Raw genomic sequence first — 17,593 nt, 5'->3', positions numbered from 1 at the left:
GGAGACACACCAAACAGCCAGTGGGGGTTTTGGCGACGACGATAAAGCCCATCCCATGATAACGAACCAGGGAGAGGCGGCGATACAATAGAAAACCTCGTGTCCTTGCCGTGGTTTCCTTGTTTCCTTCCCCCAGGTTGTTACCTAGTGCTGCCTTCAGGTGCTTATAGGAAGATGCAGCGGTGACGAACTGAGGTGAGTCCTAACAGTTGAATCATTGGTTTATTTCAGGTGACCATATTCACTCCTCATATTTAACTCTTTAACTTATTATATTAAGATTAAGGTGAAATGAACAGTTAAAACAAATGCAAGATAAAATAAATTATAAAAAGGGGATTATAACTGAAAAGGCAAATAAAATAAAGTAAAAACTCGAGAGACCAGAGTGACGCCCGATTCTCCTCTTACTTACATTGAAGACTAACAATTTTAATATTTTAATTCAGTTCACTATTATTATTTGTTAAACTAGTTAGCTAGCTTGGCCATGGGACGATAAAATGCCGAAAATATTCTACATGAAGCAACATTTAAAAGGATACTGGATTGTTTCGGTGGGCGTTTATTTCTCGTGGCCCCTGTGCTTAGCAACACATCCCTCTGCCACTCTGCCGGTGGCCCGGTCGGCTTTCCTAACTGGGACCGCGCTCATCATAATCTACTGTAGGTATACCGACTATATATGACTTCCTCACACTACACCCACGTCAACAAACCAGAACTATCCCTACAAAGATGGCGTAGGTAGTCCGGGAAATGTTAGCCTGAGTTAGCAAAATTTTTGAAAGTATCCGACCGTTAAACTCCCCCCCCCCCCCCCCCCCTTCTCTTCAGGCGCCATTCCAAAGCCACGCCCTCAAAACACATGAACGCGCACTGCTGGAGTCGAGGAGAGCGGGAATGGAGCGTAGAAGAACGTAGCGGTGATTGTCGTTGTGATATCCCAAAACACAATGGCTCATTCACAAGTAAGAAAACACCCAAGGCTACCATAATGAATGTAAACAACCAACGAATATTGTTAGAGTTGGTAATTTTTTGTTGAAAATACAGTTAGATGTAATAACTCATAGCTGGCTAGCTAGTAGCCGCCTGCGGTAAGGTCGTGTATCAGGCAAAGCTAAAAACATCAACAAAGGTAGCTACACTACTAAGACAGCTACACTACTAATACTAAGTTAGCTACACGACTAATACTAAATTAGCTACACTACTAATACGGCTAAAGTTTCTTTCGAACCTTTATCTTGAATTTTCTAAGGGCATGACTGAAAAGCCAGTAGCACCTACCTAGCTACACTGAAGGTTTTCTTTTTCTTTTACCATCAGTGACGCATATTACGTTGTTTTGTATGTTAGCTTCCAGGATGAGAGCATTGCTAGCTCTGATTCTGAGTACACTTCATCTGACCCTGAATTAATATGAAATGTGTCCATTTTTACTTTTATTGGAACTACTTTATAATTAGTGGAATTAGTGGGCACTTGTAATTTCTCTTTTTCTGGTTTAATCTTTGTTTGTGTTTTAACACAGCTATGGACCAGTATCTAGTTATTTGTTTTAATTTCTGAGGGAGGAAAAGCCAATAACAACTGTTCCTTTGACTTTGAAGCAAAAAGGTTTATTCTTCACCTTGGAAACAGGTCCACTAACTTTTCATGTGAACTTTGAAGAGTGTGATAATGTGAAAAGTGTGATCCTAATTGCTCTCAGATGTTTATAGTTGTTGCACATCCTGCATATGGCCACAAAAAGGTTTACGAAATGGTACGCAGTCCTTGATAGGCCACATACAGCCGTTAACCGATTGTGTCTGAAATATCCGATTTCATTAAATGCACCAGCAGAGGAGCAGCAGTGACAGGGAAGCGGCTGACAGAGTTTCCGCATTTAGGTCGCCAAACTACAGCTCTGCCATGGCAACCACGCACATTTTTGTCCTCTTCAGTGTCCTGTGTGTAACTTTAGCGAAAGATGTTAAATTAAAGTCCAAACCAGCCACTACGCCTGTACGGTTATTCACTGAGGAGGAGCTGAAGAGATACGACGGCAGCGAGGTAAACTATCTGTGAACCGTAATCCTGGGTGTGTGTGTTTTTGTACCTGCGTGCTTGTGCATCTAAAGACGCAGGTGTGTTCACGATTTATCTCTTGTTTTCCGTTGTTTTCCCACCTTGTTGTAGGAGGCACAACCTATTTATATGGCAGTAAAAGGGGTGGTGTTCGATGTCACCAGCGGAAAGGGTAAATAAAACACACCACATCAGTAGACTCCAGATTTAGTTATCGTTATTTAAGTTATCAAGTGGACGTTTCTGTTTTGAATCAAACTGTGAACTGACAGTAACACTCACTCATTTACAGGGGTGAGAACTAATTAAGTTCATTACATCAAGCTCTGTACTTTGGCCTCAGTACAATTTGTATCTACTTGTACTCTACTTATGTATTACCATTTTCTTTATATGTCTTAGCCAGTTGTTCCCAACCCGTGGGCCGGTGTCCCCTGGTGGGCCTTGAAAGTATCACAAGTGGGCCGACAAAATAATTTGCAGAACAGTACAATTTTGGTATAAAAAAAATTGAATTACAAATATAAAAATACTGTTTTTATGTTTTAAAATGAAATTGTCTATGAAATGTTTAAAGACTCCTTTTAATTTTCTTTTCTGGTATTGTTCTATGGAGGTGATGAAATTTGCATATTCAAGATAACTAATAAAAGGCCAGAAAAGTAGTGTTTAGTTGTGGTTTCTCGTCATGTATCAGATGAGTAGATTTCGCCTTTAAACTTGCCACATGCTTTCATTTAAATAACTATTTGAGGCACAAAGAAGTAAAATTATCCAGTTTTTCACAAAACAGCTGAGAAAAGTTCAAAGAAGAAGAAAAAAATACAAATGAGTGTAAAACAACTTAGTTTTTTTCCTCTTACATGCACCATTAGTCAGATTTATCTTGTGACTGTCTGCAGGGGGCCGAACCATAAAACTTGTTAAAACTATCTCCAACTCAACAAGCCACAATAGAAAAATGTTATCTAAGTATTGATGCATCAGTATTAACAATCTAATAATGTCACATTTCATAATCTATCAGTCATAGGGGCCATTTTTTTTACGTACATTTTGATGAGAGTACTTATGTTTTTTTTGTTTTGTTTTTTTTACATATGCAGGATTTTGAATGAAGGTGCTTTACTTGTATTTGAATGCTTGTACTTTGTTTTATTAGTACTTTTACTTCAGTAAAGGATTTGAATAAGATATTTCAATGTTGAAATGATGTTGAAAACTTTCCAGCCCCTCTGCAGAGTTCTAGACTGAATTAATAATCTAAGCCCAGTGGACACTTTCGTCCTCTCAGATTTCTTCAATCAGTATTTCTCTGTTTTCTTTCACCAATCGTAGAGTTTTATGGTAAAGATGCTCCGTACAACGCCCTGGCTGGTAAGGACTCCACTCGAGCTGTGGCTAAGATGTCCCTGGACTCAGCAGACCTGACATCAGATACTGTGAGTTTAGTCTGAACGTGCAGAAGCTCAACTATCGTCCTGACACCACTTCACCCACCTAATCGTCTGGATTACACTGTTTCCCAGAGTTTGAAGATGTTTTTGTTGTGGCGTTAACGCCTGTGGGTGGGGAGCACCGACATCTGACACCTGAGAGTCGGTTGCAAAGCAGCGTTGCATTGTAAGGAAATAATGAACAGGAAAACAAACAAAAAAACTCAGGTGGGAAAGCCCAGAGACACACTGAGCAGGTAAAATGAGGAGAAGAGAAAATTCAGTCAACACTTCTTCTGCATTTCACTTCTCAATTATGTCAAATTTTCCTACAAATATATGAATCATAGGTCATTCAAGGACATTTAAAGGAATAGTTTATTGCTTATTCACCTTCCTGCCAGTCAAGAAAAAGTTCCAGCACATAACTTCATGTAAAACTACAATGTGCTTTTTTCACACTTCTGTTTCTTTGTATTTTAAAAGAGATGCAACATGTTAGTTTACACACAAAAATGACCAAGTAATAAATAAAAACAATAGAAATAAGACAATAATATCAGGAACTGAGGAAACGCTGAAGACTGGAAAACAAAAAAACTGAAATGTTATAATAGAGAAGATGTATTAAAGTGAGTAAAACCAGTATGATATTATAATCAATTAAAAATTAAGACAAAATCGTAAAGATAAAATTCTAAAATTGTAAAAGAGAGGGAATGTTTGGAAGTGAGTAAAACCAGAAATAAAGGTAGAAATTAAATAGATTACCAGAAAAATAAAGTAGCTTATTACAAGGAAAGTAATCCAGAAAATAATCATAGAATAAAATAAAAGGAGAAAACTGGGAAACAGCTTAAAATATATAAATTAATAGAAAGATAAATAAATAGAATTCATTAAAAATCCAGACTGAAAAGGTAGGTCTTGAGTTTGCTTTTAAAAGTATGAACACGACCAACAATATTAAGAGTAAGATGTGTCAAAAACACAAAATTAACTTACTCTCAAGTGAATTATGAAATAAATAACAAAGGAAAGGATGATAGAAATAAACACAGAGCACACCTCAAACGCCTCACCCACATCACCCTCGCCTCACAAGGTCACTCAGCCTCACTATTTTCCCTTTGTCCCTGCCTTAAAATTATGGATTTATTGATAAACCTAATGTGTCTCACCACTGAAGCACTTGGACTTTCTTCCATGGTGAAATAGCAGCATGTAGATGTGATAACAATGTTATAATGCTTCCTGTGATACGTTTCTTCTGAAATAAGTATGAAATGAAAGGTAAATGTAATAGTCAAGTCATGTCGGTTTTACTTCGACAGCCCAAAAGGACATATTTATCTGGAGGGGCTTTGACACGACACCATCTTCTTTGACACAAGTCGTAGTAAAAAGCTTGTGTCTCTGGTCTTTACATTCACAGACGGGCCTGACTGAAGAGCAGCTGACGTCTCTGGATAGTGTATTTGAAGGCACATACAAAGCAAAGTATCCCATCGTGGGATACACAGCGTCACGCATCCTCAACGAGGACGGAAGTCCCAACGAAGACTTCAAACCGGAGGACCAGCCGCACTTCCGGATCAAAGATGAGTTTTAAATCTCATTTCCTCCGTTTGTACAATTATTATTATTTCAGGAAGGAGTTTTGTTTTGTTATCTCTTTGAATATTTTCTCTTTACTTGATCAGAATCAGAATCAAATAAATGTAATAAAGGTACAAGAGGAGAAGAAAATACATATGACTGAACTGAAGCTGTGGGAGCTTTAATGCACACAGCCCCTAAGAAACCATTTCAATACATGTTATATCTTTTTTAAGGACATAAATATAAATATATATTAATATTAAATTATTCAGTTCTTATCTATTGAACTTTCAAAAACAGAGTGGGATGACATGTTTTTTTACCTTCATAAAGCTGCAGTTTTATGATGCTGTTCTACATTTGTCAGAAATGAAGTTAAAACATAAACAGAGTATTTGATTTATTTGATAGAGAAAGACATGAAGAAGTTAAATGTGATATTTTGTCATTGTGTGATTAAAAACTGTGAATCTGCAGCTCTGTGAATGTTTACATGATCAGAATCAGTCCATGTTATTTAAACCTGATTTTTGTTTTTCTACAATTATCATTAAAGTCCTTAAATCAAATAAAAGTTCTCAAGGTTTGTCTCACTTGACTCTTCCAAAGAAACATGCTGCTGTTATCTTGGTGTGATTTCTTTTCGACTCACTCGTGTCATCTCCAAACAGGCAACACAAATAGTACGTCGGGGCCTATATAGCCTCCCGTGCTCCGATCAAAGGTCAGAGCAGTTCGGCTGCTGAGATAGGTGATTGTCTTTGGGTGGAGCGTCTTGCTCTGCCGGGTGGTCACACTGGAAGTAAAGCCGTCAGTTCTGTGCGATAGTAACCACGTCCAACCTCCCACGTTACTGTGTGAGTGATCTACAGCCGAGTTCAAAGGACACAAGCCCTGCCCTTGAGTCTGCCCGCGAGAGCGGAGCAGCTTTCTTTATCAGGTGGAGGTTCTGCTGGGAGTCGGCCACTGCAGCCTTGCTCAGCCTGGGAGACACTTTCTTCTTCTGGAGCTCGTCCACCAACCAGAGCCAAGATGCCCAAAACGGTAAGAGCTTCATGCTGTTTCTGACGAGATCATTAAACGTGTGACTGAAATGTTTCTCCAAGTTTGAAAAAGGGAGTGGTGGGTTTATAAAGTCTTCTGTAAGGTTTGTTGAAATGTTTGTGCGGATATAGAAACCACTGAGATTCTTACTAATCATGTACGTTTTGATAGTTTTTAGTCTCTTGTTGAACATCTTTTTTTTTTTTTTTCTTCTGGGAGTTATTTCCAAGAGGCACCGATCCTTATTGGTATTTACTCATTAACCAAATGTAGAGTTTGACCCATGCTGCTCACATTCCTGGCAGAAACAATGCTGCTAAAATGCTACGTCAACTGAGCCGTGTGTTGTTTGAATGGTCGTGCAAACCTGATGATAATCACCTTATTACCTTTGGGGACACTGGAATGACTTGCAGATGTCCTGAATGACTTTCCCCAGCCACTCATGACTGTACGGTTTAACCTTTTTGATTTTCTGAGACTGTCAGCATTAATCAATTTTCCATCCAAAATTAAAAGAAACACCCTTCTGCACTTATTTGCTGAAAGTCCTAAATGCCCTCAGTAAGAGCTACTTAAGTATACAGCATCAGTCTGTAGGAGAGCTGATAAGAACGGCCGAGCTGTGCATTACGTCTGAAAACTCTGCGCTTGTATTGACACTCCAAGGAGAAAGCCTCTCTTAAGAGGTCACGCTGACGTCTGCCTCCAGTTCACTGACGTTAAACTAACTTGCAATCAAATTAATATGAGTCGTGGTGGCAGGTGCTGCTTGTGTTGTTCTGCAAGTTTAATTTTGGCATAAATTTGAACAGTTAAACAGGAAAGTCAGACGTTTGTAGCCACTAAAAACAAGTATAAACAAATAAAAAATAAAAACAAATTCAATGGAGCAAGATACTGATTGATTGTAACAGATTACTGCTTTGGTCATGTCCACAGTCAGTGATTTGAGTCGGGGTCCGGCTGTGGCAGATGACAGTGGGTGAAGCAGTTCTCTCACAATGAGTGGAGTCAGTTGAGAAACACTATGGACGCTTCATAAATGGATTGTTCCAGTTTTTGTTACCCAAGTTTCTGTGGTGTTTATCTTTATGACACCCGGGGCGTGCTCTTGTGTAACTTCATAAAACGATTGTGTAACTGCTTCAAGCCCAATTTGGCTGCAGTAAGCCAGGGTCACATTGTCTCTCTATGTATCTTTGGTTTTCTTTTGGAAAATATTGACAATCACCCTCTTTGTGTCCTCTGGGAAATCCACTCCAGAGACACACAAGAGGCAGATTTATGTGCCAGTTGTTGTAAAAAAGTTGTTGATCTTAACGAGCAGTGGTGAAGACTAAAGGCAACTTGGCAAGCAGCGAGTATTTTGATATTTTAATCTGCCTATGCGCAACCTTGTGGCACCTCGCAAGGGTAGTCCAAAGTCTAATGAGATAGTGAGCAATTATGGTTTATGAACAATCCACTTCACAGCTCCACATTAAAGACATCCTTCACACAACTGACTGTATTATTAATTATGGTTGTTTTTTGTTTTTTTTTACCATGTAACAAGTCGTTTATTCATAATGTCACAAAAAAAAAAAAAGGTGAGATATTCCTGCAGAATTTAAGTGAAATCTCGCTCCAAAAACAGCTCTGAGAAATGCAAGATTCAGATTTATATAAGAAAATTAAAATAAAAGAGCTGAACACTTGGACTGAAAGGAAACAGAAAACCTCTGTTGTCATGTGACTTAAAGACCTTTTTTTGTTTGTTTTTTTTTGTCGCAGGTCAACGTTCGCGTCACCACCATGGACGCGGAGCTGGAGTTCTCCTTCCACCCCAACACCACGGGGAAGCAGCTGTTTGACCAGGTCTGTATGTTACTCCTATGGACGAGCGCTTACACAGGTTTATACCGGACGTTATCATCATCATCATCATCATCATCATCATCACCAGAGTTGTCTCAACTGGCACCTTGAGAACTTATCACCTAATAAATTTCCTTTCATGTTGAACTGTATAATTACTAAGTGTATGATTGTAGTGAGTCACACAGTGAACGCTACCTGATGCTGGACTCAGACATTCATATTTTACAATTTCTTTCTTTTTCTTTTCTTTTTTTTTATAATATTTTTTTAATAATAGTCAATCAAGATGCTATAAGAAATTAGCTTCTTTTATTTTTTTGCAGAGGAAAAACTGTGTAAAAATACTTAATTACAAGTAAAAGTCCAACATTTAAAGTTTTGAGTAAAAGTAAAAAAGTATTGTCAAAAAAAAGGACTTACTAGTAAAAGTATTCATTATGATAAATGGCCCCTTTCATATAGTTTTATTATTAATATTTATTTATTGTATTATTGTTAGTGATGCATTAAGGTGGAATTCACATTTTACTGTTTTTAGATGGTCAAACTGGAACAAATCCAACCATATAAAACACTGTTGGGTAGTTTAATCTGAAACAGTTTATAAAATGTGTACACTCAGACAAACGCTGAATTATCAATGACCTGATAACAACAGTGACATCACCACCCATCAGTGTGACGCCCTCCTTACCTGGATGATCTATAGAATATAATTACTTAAACCTTTGCACTTGACAGGAAGGCAGGTCTGTGATAAAGTGGTCGTGAGGCTTTAAAGTATATTCGGCACCTCAGCTGCTGATCCAGCTGCTCAGAGTGAGACTGACGTGTCCGCCGCCTCCTCACAATCTGTCTCTGTTCTAATGACATGTTGTCCGAAGGTTGTCCTGAAGTTTGATGAAGACTCTGGTCTCTCTTGACTTAAAGGGAGGGAAGTCATGTTTCTATCATGTCTATAACCTTCTGTGTGTGTGTGTTTGTGTGTGTGTATGTGTGTGTGCGTGTGTCAGGTTGCCAGAACCATCGGACTGCGAGAGATGTGGTACTTCGGGCTGCAGTTTGTAGACGCCAAAGGATTCATCAACTGGCTGAGCTCTGAGAAGAAGGTGTGTTTGTGGTTTCACTGAGCGAGCGAGATGAGACTCTGTTGAGTCTTTCCACTCTGCACTCCGCACAAGTCTTTAAAAAGTCAAGGCAAGAGAATCACTCCAGAGTTGATTTTAAAATACGGCTGTTGGGTTTTTGAAAGACGTCATGAACCATCGAGAACATCCGGACAGAGTCAAAACTTAAACACAGAGAAGCAGCGTTCAGTTTCTATGCTCCACACATCTGGAACAAACTCACAGAAAACTCCTCAGTTCTTTTAAAACAGGACTTTTCTATGTGCCACTGCAATGTTTTCAATTAAATTCAGCCTCATTTATTATATTTCTATTTTATTTGTTTATTATCTCTCACTGCACTTTAACTTACAGCATCATATACTAAAATAGATAGACAGACAGGCAGGCAGACAGACAGACAGACAGACAGACAGACAGACAGACACTTTATTTATCCCTTAGGGGAAATTCCTAAATAAATATTACAGCTCACTCAAACTTACTCCAGTCTCAGTCCTGCTCAGCTCCAATAATCCTTTTACTCTACAAAACACCGACAGTTCAAATGATATATTTAAATTGTATTTATATTATTTATTCACTATGGAAACTGTAACACAATTTGTTATTTTTTATGTATTTTACTTGTTTTATTCCTATTTATTTTACTTAAATACCAGAAAAATACTATAAAAATACTAGAATTTAAAAACATATCGCCTGCACTTCCACCCTGAAAAAGCTCACTTTAATAAATTATAAACATACAAACACACACTTGCATGCAACAGTAAGAATCACCATGAAATTGGGTCCAATTCTACTGTCTTTTCTACTGTACTATAACTGTTCTACTCTCTTTTCTCATGGTCACATCTGTCCGTGCTCTGCTCAGGTGATGTCCCAGGACGTGAAGAAGGAGACTCCCCTGCAGTTCAAACTGAGGGCCAAGTTTTACCCGGAGGACGTGGCCGAGGAGCTGATCCAGGACGTCACCAGGAGGCTCTTCTTCCTGCAGGTGAAGGAGGACATCCTGGGGGAGGACATCTACTGCCCTCCGGAGTCCGCCGTGCTGCTGGCCTCCTACTCCGTCCTGGCAAAGTACGGCGAGTACAACAAGTCGGTGCACCACCCGGGTTACCTGTCCTCCGAGCGCCTGCTGCCCAAAAGGTGAGTGTGAGTTAAAATTCGACACATTGTTGGGGCGAATGTTGGACAAAAACAAGACGCACACCAAGTTATATCTACTGACGACCTGAGAACGAGAGGATGTTAACCCAGGAATTATTTTTACCCTGATGTATTTTATTTATTCTAAAGAGGTTCAATTATCTGGTAATACATTTGAAAATAGAATTTGAGGTGGTCTAAATGTTTTTTCTTTCTCTTTTTTATTATTCATATTCATACTTATTTATTATATATTATATCTTATATATTTGGTTAAGTTCTTGCAGATCGCTTAAGTGCCACGTGAAAAAGATGTGCGGCTCTCTCTAATGAAAGATTCACCTCATCGTAAATTGTAAAACTTTTAGTGTTAAGAAGAAGAAGAAGAATTTAATCATTTACTGACGAGGAAATACAAAGAAATACAAACGTCTGAATCTCACGCAGTTAAATAACTGACTCCACTATTAACTATTAAATAACAGAGGCTCAGAAAGACGTGACAGTGCAGCATGTGTTTGGTTTATCCCTGTTTGTGTTGTAGACTGTATATAAGATATATGTGTGTTTACACACACTGTTGACATTTTGACCAGTGTGAGTTGCTGATAGCTGGTGTCTCCCCTCAGGGTGATGGAGCAACACAAGCTGTCCAAGGATCAGTGGGAGGACAGGATCCAGGTGTGGCACGATGAGCACAGGTCGATGCTGAAGTAAGTCAAAAATCAAGTTTTATCTTCATTTTTAATCAAGAAATAACATTTTACTCTTTGAAATGAAAAGTTAAATCCATATTTGCTGCAGACGCTACATTACTGAGTCAGTTTTCTGACTTGTTACTTGTTGCAGTTTATTTTGTCTCAGTGAAAAAGTGAAATGGTTTTATGTGAAAAATAAAAACAAAAAGTAAACACACAATTCAGTGTGCCACTATCCTGTAAGGCTGCTGCTGCACTGGAGTTAAAATGTCTCTTGTATTTATTTCACTAGGTAAAGCTAAATGTACATTTTGATGTGGAGGCCGACAGGTCGTTGAGTAAAAGATGAAACAAGAACAGACACTTTGGTGAATTAAACCCCTTGATCTTCAGCCTCAAATTTACTTATTGAATATGAATTCTTCTGAAACCTTTATTGAATCTATTTTGGTTTAGCTTTCAATATTTTGTCGGTAACTAAAGGTTAATATTTAACAATTAAAAGCTCAAGGATTTAAAGGTTCAATAGGTGACTTTTATTAAAACTTTGCACTTTCCTGAATGAAAACAACCGATTAGGTCGTCAAATCCTTGGCGTTGGTATTTAACAAAATGACTCCCGACACAAGCAGGGTTGTGAATTGCACTTTAGAGGTAAAACAAAGGGAGAGAAGAAGAAATAATCAATAATAAATTAGTTGGGACTTTGAGTAGAACAAATCTGAATGGGTCGACCCTGCTTTTAGTTTTAGTCTGAGTAACTTTAAAAGTTTAAATCTGGTGTCTGAGGTCAAGCTGCTGCAGTTGGAAGTCACTTTTCTGTCTCACCTGTTTGAGTAAACGATGAATTAATGTATTAATAATGAAATAATACCATAAAATTGTTAGATGATTCATATTCGAGCAGTCGAGCCTGTGCGTATTCTGACATTTTCCCACTCGTCCGTCCAACCTGAACAGGGAGGAGGCGATGATCGAGTACCTGAAGATCGCTCAGGACCTGGAGATGTACGGCGTCAACTACTTTGAGATCAAGAACAAGAAGGGCACGGACCTGTGGCTGGGAGTCGACGCTCTTGGACTCAACATCTACGAGAAGGAGGACAGGCAAGTCAATAAACACACGTCTCGAGTCCTTCTTTTATTAACGTTGCATGTGCGGAGTTCATCGACCTGATGACACACAGCTGTAGACAGGAGGGCAACACACGAGCGGTCACACCTCGGTCATCGACCCCCCGCTGCCTTCCCTCTCGGTCGGTCAGGCTTTAAATAACACGTTTGATGGCGTGGCGGTTGTTTTTAAGAGGCCGTCAACGTGAACACACACTCTCTCTCACTGGTCTTTCCTCTGTTACCAACTACGTGTTTTCTGTCTGTAATGAACATGCCGTTAATTTTGTTTGATCTCCTCTTCTCTCCGTCCTCCAGGCTGTCTCCAAAGATCGGATTCCCCTGGAGCGAGATTAGAAACATTTCTTTCAATGATAAGAAATTCGTCATCAAGCCCATAGACAAGAAATCCCCTGTAAGTATTCCACAAGTTTAACCATCCTCAGCAGTGACTGCATTTGTGTGTGAGTGTGCAGTTGTCTAGCAGCATCAGTGTCGTCTATGCAAATGGACGAGCAACATTTTTAGTTTAACCGGTAACATTTGTTTTCAGTTCGTCCGCCCGTCTCACTCTCGTGGACACGATATCTCAGTAACACCTCGACAGAACTTCTTCAGATTTGGCACAAACATTTGCTAGGACTCAAGGATGTGCTGATTAGATTTTAGGGGACAAAGGTCAAAGGTCAAGGGCGTGGTGACCTCACAAAAAAACAGTTTTGGCTATGTGAACGCATTATCTCCGTAACGCCTTGAGGGTATTTCTTAAAATTTGGTAAAAATGAAAATGAAATGAAATGAAATCTATTAAGGCACATGCTCCCTGTTAAATAAACCAATGAATAAATATTAAATAACCCTACTTACATACCGGACTCATCTTATTTAAATGTCTTTTGATATTGTCTCGTGTTTCCTCTAATACTTTGCCTTTTAACACTCTATGTAAAGCACTTTGAATCACCTTGTTGTTAAAAGCTGCTGAGCAAATAAACCTGCAAACACCCACAAAATGATTTCAGTTATGGCTCCCTGTCATAATCATTCTAGAAACGGGATTAAAACATGAATCTACATGAGGCTTTTACCGTCGCTGAAATGACGTTTCCTGTTTTTATTTTCGTCTATTTAAGGATTTTATATTCTATGCTCCGCGGCTGCGAGTCAACAAGCGTATCCTCCAGCTCTGCATGGGCAACCACGAGCTGTACATGCGCCGCCGCAAGCCCGACAGCATCGAGGTCCAGCAGATGAAGGCTCAGGCCAAAGAGGAGAGGCTGCAGAAGAAGCTGGAGAGGTGGGTGAAGAGTTGCTGGTGAAAACTACTCCGTTGTCACACAGACAGGAGAATTTGGGATTTCAACTCGGTTTTTCTTTGTGTCGCGCAGGGATCAGCTGGAGAAGGAGAAGAAGAAGAGGGAGACCATCGAGAAGGAGAAGGCGCAGATGGAGAGTGAGAAGCAGGAGCTGATGATGAGGCTGTACCAGTTTGAGGAGACGACCAAGAGAGCAGAGAGAGGTGAGACACACAGACTCTTTTCAGACCGTAGACAAACGATTTCAGTCTTTAAGTCTTAATTTCTTCACAGATTTCAAAGCTGGAATAACGTGGCTTTACTGCCCTCTGCTGTTTATCTGCTTTACATCCACCAAGAAGTTAAATTACGTTATTCATTTAAGTGTTTAAACTTCCATGATCTGTCACGTTTTGATTTTTGACTGACTTATGAAGCTCATCATAACAATAATTTGACTGTGGTAAGAAATAAACTCTAGTTTCAAGTCTTGAAAGTCTTGAGTGAAAGTTCTCTGAAGCCCCATTTAATGAGCATTAAAATGTATTTAAAATGTACACGTTTTAATTGCAGATGATCAGTGTATGGGATTTCTGGGGAGATATGATTGAGTGATTTTTGATAATGTCCAAACAAGCGTGTAACACGGAGCATTATTCTAGCAACATGCATCTAGCAAACAAAACTTTAAGTCTGCGGTTCCCAACCTGGGGCCCCAAAAGGGCTCCACAACATTATAAAAAGGTAATTAAATAATTAAAGTGAAAAATGTTTCTGTTACTTTGAATTAATTTTCTTTTCTTCTGACTTGTCCCTCATTTTTGGGGTTTTCTTCATGTGAAATACGATGTGTTTCATGCGTCTTTAGGGCAGTAAAAACTCTCAGTCTGCTCACAAGTAGACACTGGTTCATTTTAAGGGTCCCAGAAAAGCACCAAGATGCTTTTATCGGCCTGTATTTTAACACCGACCGCACTTGACAAATGTCCCTGTGTTTCCCGGACTTGGTCGTGCAGAGCTTCAGGAGCAGCTGGACCGGGCCATGAGGCTGGAGGAGGAGAGGAGGAGGGTGGAGCAGGAGGCATCCCGGCTGGAGACTGAGAGGATGGAGGCCATAATAGCCAAGGAGGAGCTGGCCAGGCAGGCGGAGGACCAGATCAAGAGCCAGGAGCAGCTGGTGAGTGCACGGAAAAACTCAAGATCCTTCACGTGAGAAAAAAGCTCATGGTAGAAAAAAAAAAAACACTCATTACAAAATAAATCTCCTCCATCCAGGATAAACACATATTAAGAGTTTAAACTGCACATCCTTCAGTTTGGGTGATTTTTACTGGGATTACATTCATCATGAGAAAATGATCTGAAACTCTTTCTCACAATAAAACTCTTAAAAATTAAACCCAAACATGTTTATGTTTTTATAATGATTCTTTGAGCTCATTGAAGTTTAAAGTGAAATCTGAAAGTTTCTGCAGCTTTCAGGCGAGATTTATTCACTGCACGTTCAAACTACTGTTAAATAAATGGTGAATTCCAGTCATAGGAGTTTGATCTCTGTCCGTGTTCGGATGATTGAGGTAAACAGGTATCTATTCTTGTTTTTTTTTTTCCCTTTCCTTTCCTCCCCCCAGGCTGCAGAGCTGGTTGAGTACAGCGCCAAGATCGCTGCGCTGGAGGAGGCCAAGAGAGTCAAGGAGGAAGAGGCTGAGTCATGGCACAACAAGGTGAGTTTGCAGCCTGAGATCAAAGGACGCACAGGGCTCCTCCAAGTCACGGGGATTAACCTGGACAATGTCCAAATCTAACATCAGCTGGTTGTGTTTTTGTTTTGTTTTTTGCCACCTGTACATTTCGCCTTCCTCGTCTTTCCGTGAGTTTCATCACTCATGTTGGGACAGTTTCGTATTTTCCTCACCAGCTATCTGTGATGTATTTAATATAGAACAAACTGGACAACACAGCTATTTGGCCTGTAATAAATGGTTTATAACGCACTATAATGAAGCTGTGTCCAGTTCTATAATTAGGTTCTATACGTACGTGTGTCCCACGCTCGTGGACACAATATCTCAGTAACACCTTGACGGAACTTCTTCAAATTTGGTAAAAACATTCACTAGGACTCGAGGATGAACTGATTAGATTTGGATTTTGGTGCTATAAGGTCAAGGTCAAGGTCACAATGACCTCAGAAAACACTTTTTAGCCATTCCTCAAGACGTCACCCAGCAATTCTGAAAACATTTTCTAGTTCTTTTGTCTTTTAGCACAACATCTCACATGAGCATGTCACACTGCGATCGTCTGACACATTTTACTTGTGACAAATAGACCCTTTAATTCTTGACCCATTTTGTTGCCAGAAATAAAACCGGGCTGATATCCAGCATCAGTAACTGAGACTGAAACTACAACCTGAGATCAGAGAACACTTCGCCTGCTGGTTTCATTTGTCCTTAAACTTGTGATCAGACTCCGGCGCAGCGAATGACCCCGATACCCGTCATAACCTGTTTTTCTGTATGTGTGTGCCTCCGATGTAAATGAGCTTTTTTAGGCTACAACTCTGGTTCATTTACAGTTTTATATTCTCTTGACCAATGAGCTCTGTCCCTGTCAACCTCCACCCCAGGCGAAGGAAGTGGAGGAGAATCTGATGAAGACGAAGGAGGAGCTGCACACCGTGATGACCTCAGTCCCTGCAGCCCCTCCTCCTGCTCCCTCCTCTTCCTCCTCCTCCTCCTCGGACAGCGAGAGCGACCACGAGGAGCACAGCGAGGAGCACAGCACCTGCAGCGCCGAGCTGCAGATGCAGGACATCAACGACCACCGCCAGGAGGAGGACAGGCTCACCGAGGCCGAGAAGAACGAACGGCTGCAGAAACAGCTCATGGTGAGTCCTGCGTCGAACAGGCTCACTGTGAAGAAATGTAGTTACAAGGTGCAGCGGCATTAGAAGAAATGTATAATATATAATCAATATGACAGTATAGGAAGAGGGTTTTATTCCTCCACGCCGGCGACAGTCAGAGCCGAACGCCATATTTGTTTTCAGGTTGACCGTCAGTCTCATTCTCGTGGACACAATATCTCAGTAACACTTTGACAGAACTTAATATAAAATAATTCACTAGGACTCAAGGACAAACAGTTTAGATCTTGGAGGTCAAAGGTCAGCGGCGTGGTGACCTCAGAAAACACTTTTTAGCCATTATTCCAAACTTCACACAGAAATTGAGACACAATTTCACACGTGGTTCATATTTTCTACGACTCTGGATAAACGGGGGTGTAACCTGAAAGTAGTCTGAGCGGCGGAGGGATACAACCACGAGGAGGTGACTCTACTTTCCTTGTAAAGTGGATTAAGTCTTAAAAAGAAAAAAAAGAGCATCGTTGTGCTTGAATAAGTGAAATTTGTTCCCTCCACAGGCCCTGAGCTCGGAGCTGGAAGAAGCCCGAGACGACGACAAGAAGACCCAGAACGACCTGCTGCACGCCGAGAACGTCCGAGTCGGCCGCGACAAGTACAAGACCCTGCGTCAGATCCGTCAGGGCAACACCAAGCAGAGGATTGATGAGTTTGAGGCCTTGTAGAAAACCTCAGAGACCTTGAAGGTCTCTCCCAAATACCTCGTTCCTCCCTCCCATCTCAGCATCTTTTAATTCAAAGTGTGACGTAATTGTAGTCACACCTGATCTTAGCACGGAGCCGATGTGTGTAATACGACCTCCATGCGTTTTGCTTGAAAGCACTGTGTTTTATTTTTTTCTTTGTAGCCCTCAAACATCTCCAACGTGCCGTTTAGTCCCATTAAAACCTGACGCTAAATGACCACGTGTGTATCACCTTGAAAGACGGAGCTTAAAGCTGCGTTTTCCCGATAAACTGTCTGAACAAAGCAGGTGTGTGAGGTGTACTGTGGAAAATATATATATATGTATGTGTCATGATAAATGATCAGAAAGATTTATAGCGATTTGGCTCCGCAGTTTTGTTATTGTACCAACCTGAAGTGGTTAAATTTCCTTTTGTGTTGTAGATGTCACATATTTAAACCACTGACTTTTATAGATTTAGATTTTGATGAATAATTTTAACTATAAAATAGTATAAAAGAAGTGTAAAAAAAAAACAGCACAGCACCTTTCAGAGGCATTTTGGTTTAATAAGTGACTTAAAACGA

The 17,593-nt window shown here is 40.1% G+C and overlaps 2 protein-coding genes across 4 annotated transcripts; both read left to right on the top strand.

Moving 5' to 3' along the window:
* The first annotated feature begins 58 nt into the window (after window positions 1-58).
* nenf (neudesin neurotrophic factor) lies at window positions 59-5,729 on the top strand. 3 transcript variants are annotated; one of them, XM_056393423.1, is made up of 5 exons: window positions 59-195; window positions 838-971; window positions 2,188-2,248; window positions 3,415-3,518; window positions 4,948-5,729. In XM_056393423.1, exons 2-5 carry the CDS (start codon window positions 957-959, stop codon window positions 5,122-5,124), a joined length of 357 nt encoding a protein of 118 aa, XP_056249398.1. In that variant the 5' UTR covers window positions 59-195; window positions 838-956; the 3' UTR covers window positions 5,125-5,729. The 3 variants fall into 3 exon arrangements, with proteins under 3 accessions (XP_056249398.1, XP_056249399.1, XP_056249397.1); XM_056393424.1 differs by lacking the exon at window positions 59-195 and adding an exon at window positions 398-666; XM_056393422.1 differs by lacking the exons at window positions 59-195; window positions 838-971 and adding an exon at window positions 1,718-2,061.
* Window positions 5,730-6,000: 271 nt separating this feature from the next.
* Window positions 6,001-17,386, top strand: ezra (ezrin a). The gene is made up of 13 exons (XM_056393419.1): window positions 6,001-6,158; window positions 7,935-8,018; window positions 9,035-9,130; window positions 10,026-10,300; window positions 10,930-11,013; window positions 11,959-12,105; window positions 12,430-12,526; window positions 13,245-13,408; window positions 13,500-13,630; window positions 14,423-14,583; window positions 15,038-15,130; window positions 16,039-16,299; window positions 16,839-17,386. The coding sequence occupies exons 1-13, from the start codon at window positions 6,147-6,149 to the stop codon at window positions 17,001-17,003; spliced, it is 1,770 nt and encodes a 589-aa protein (XP_056249394.1). The 5' UTR covers window positions 6,001-6,146; the 3' UTR covers window positions 17,004-17,386.
* Window positions 17,387-17,593: the final 207 nt, after the last annotated feature.

This window comes from Seriola aureovittata, chromosome 13 (genome assembly GCF_021018895.1).
Source record: "Seriola aureovittata isolate HTS-2021-v1 ecotype China chromosome 13, ASM2101889v1, whole genome shotgun sequence".
Taxonomy (NCBI): Eukaryota; Metazoa; Chordata; class Actinopteri; order Carangiformes; family Carangidae; genus Seriola; species Seriola aureovittata.
Note: the sequence above shows the minus strand (reverse complement) of the source record. Positions and strands in the feature narration are given on the sequence as shown.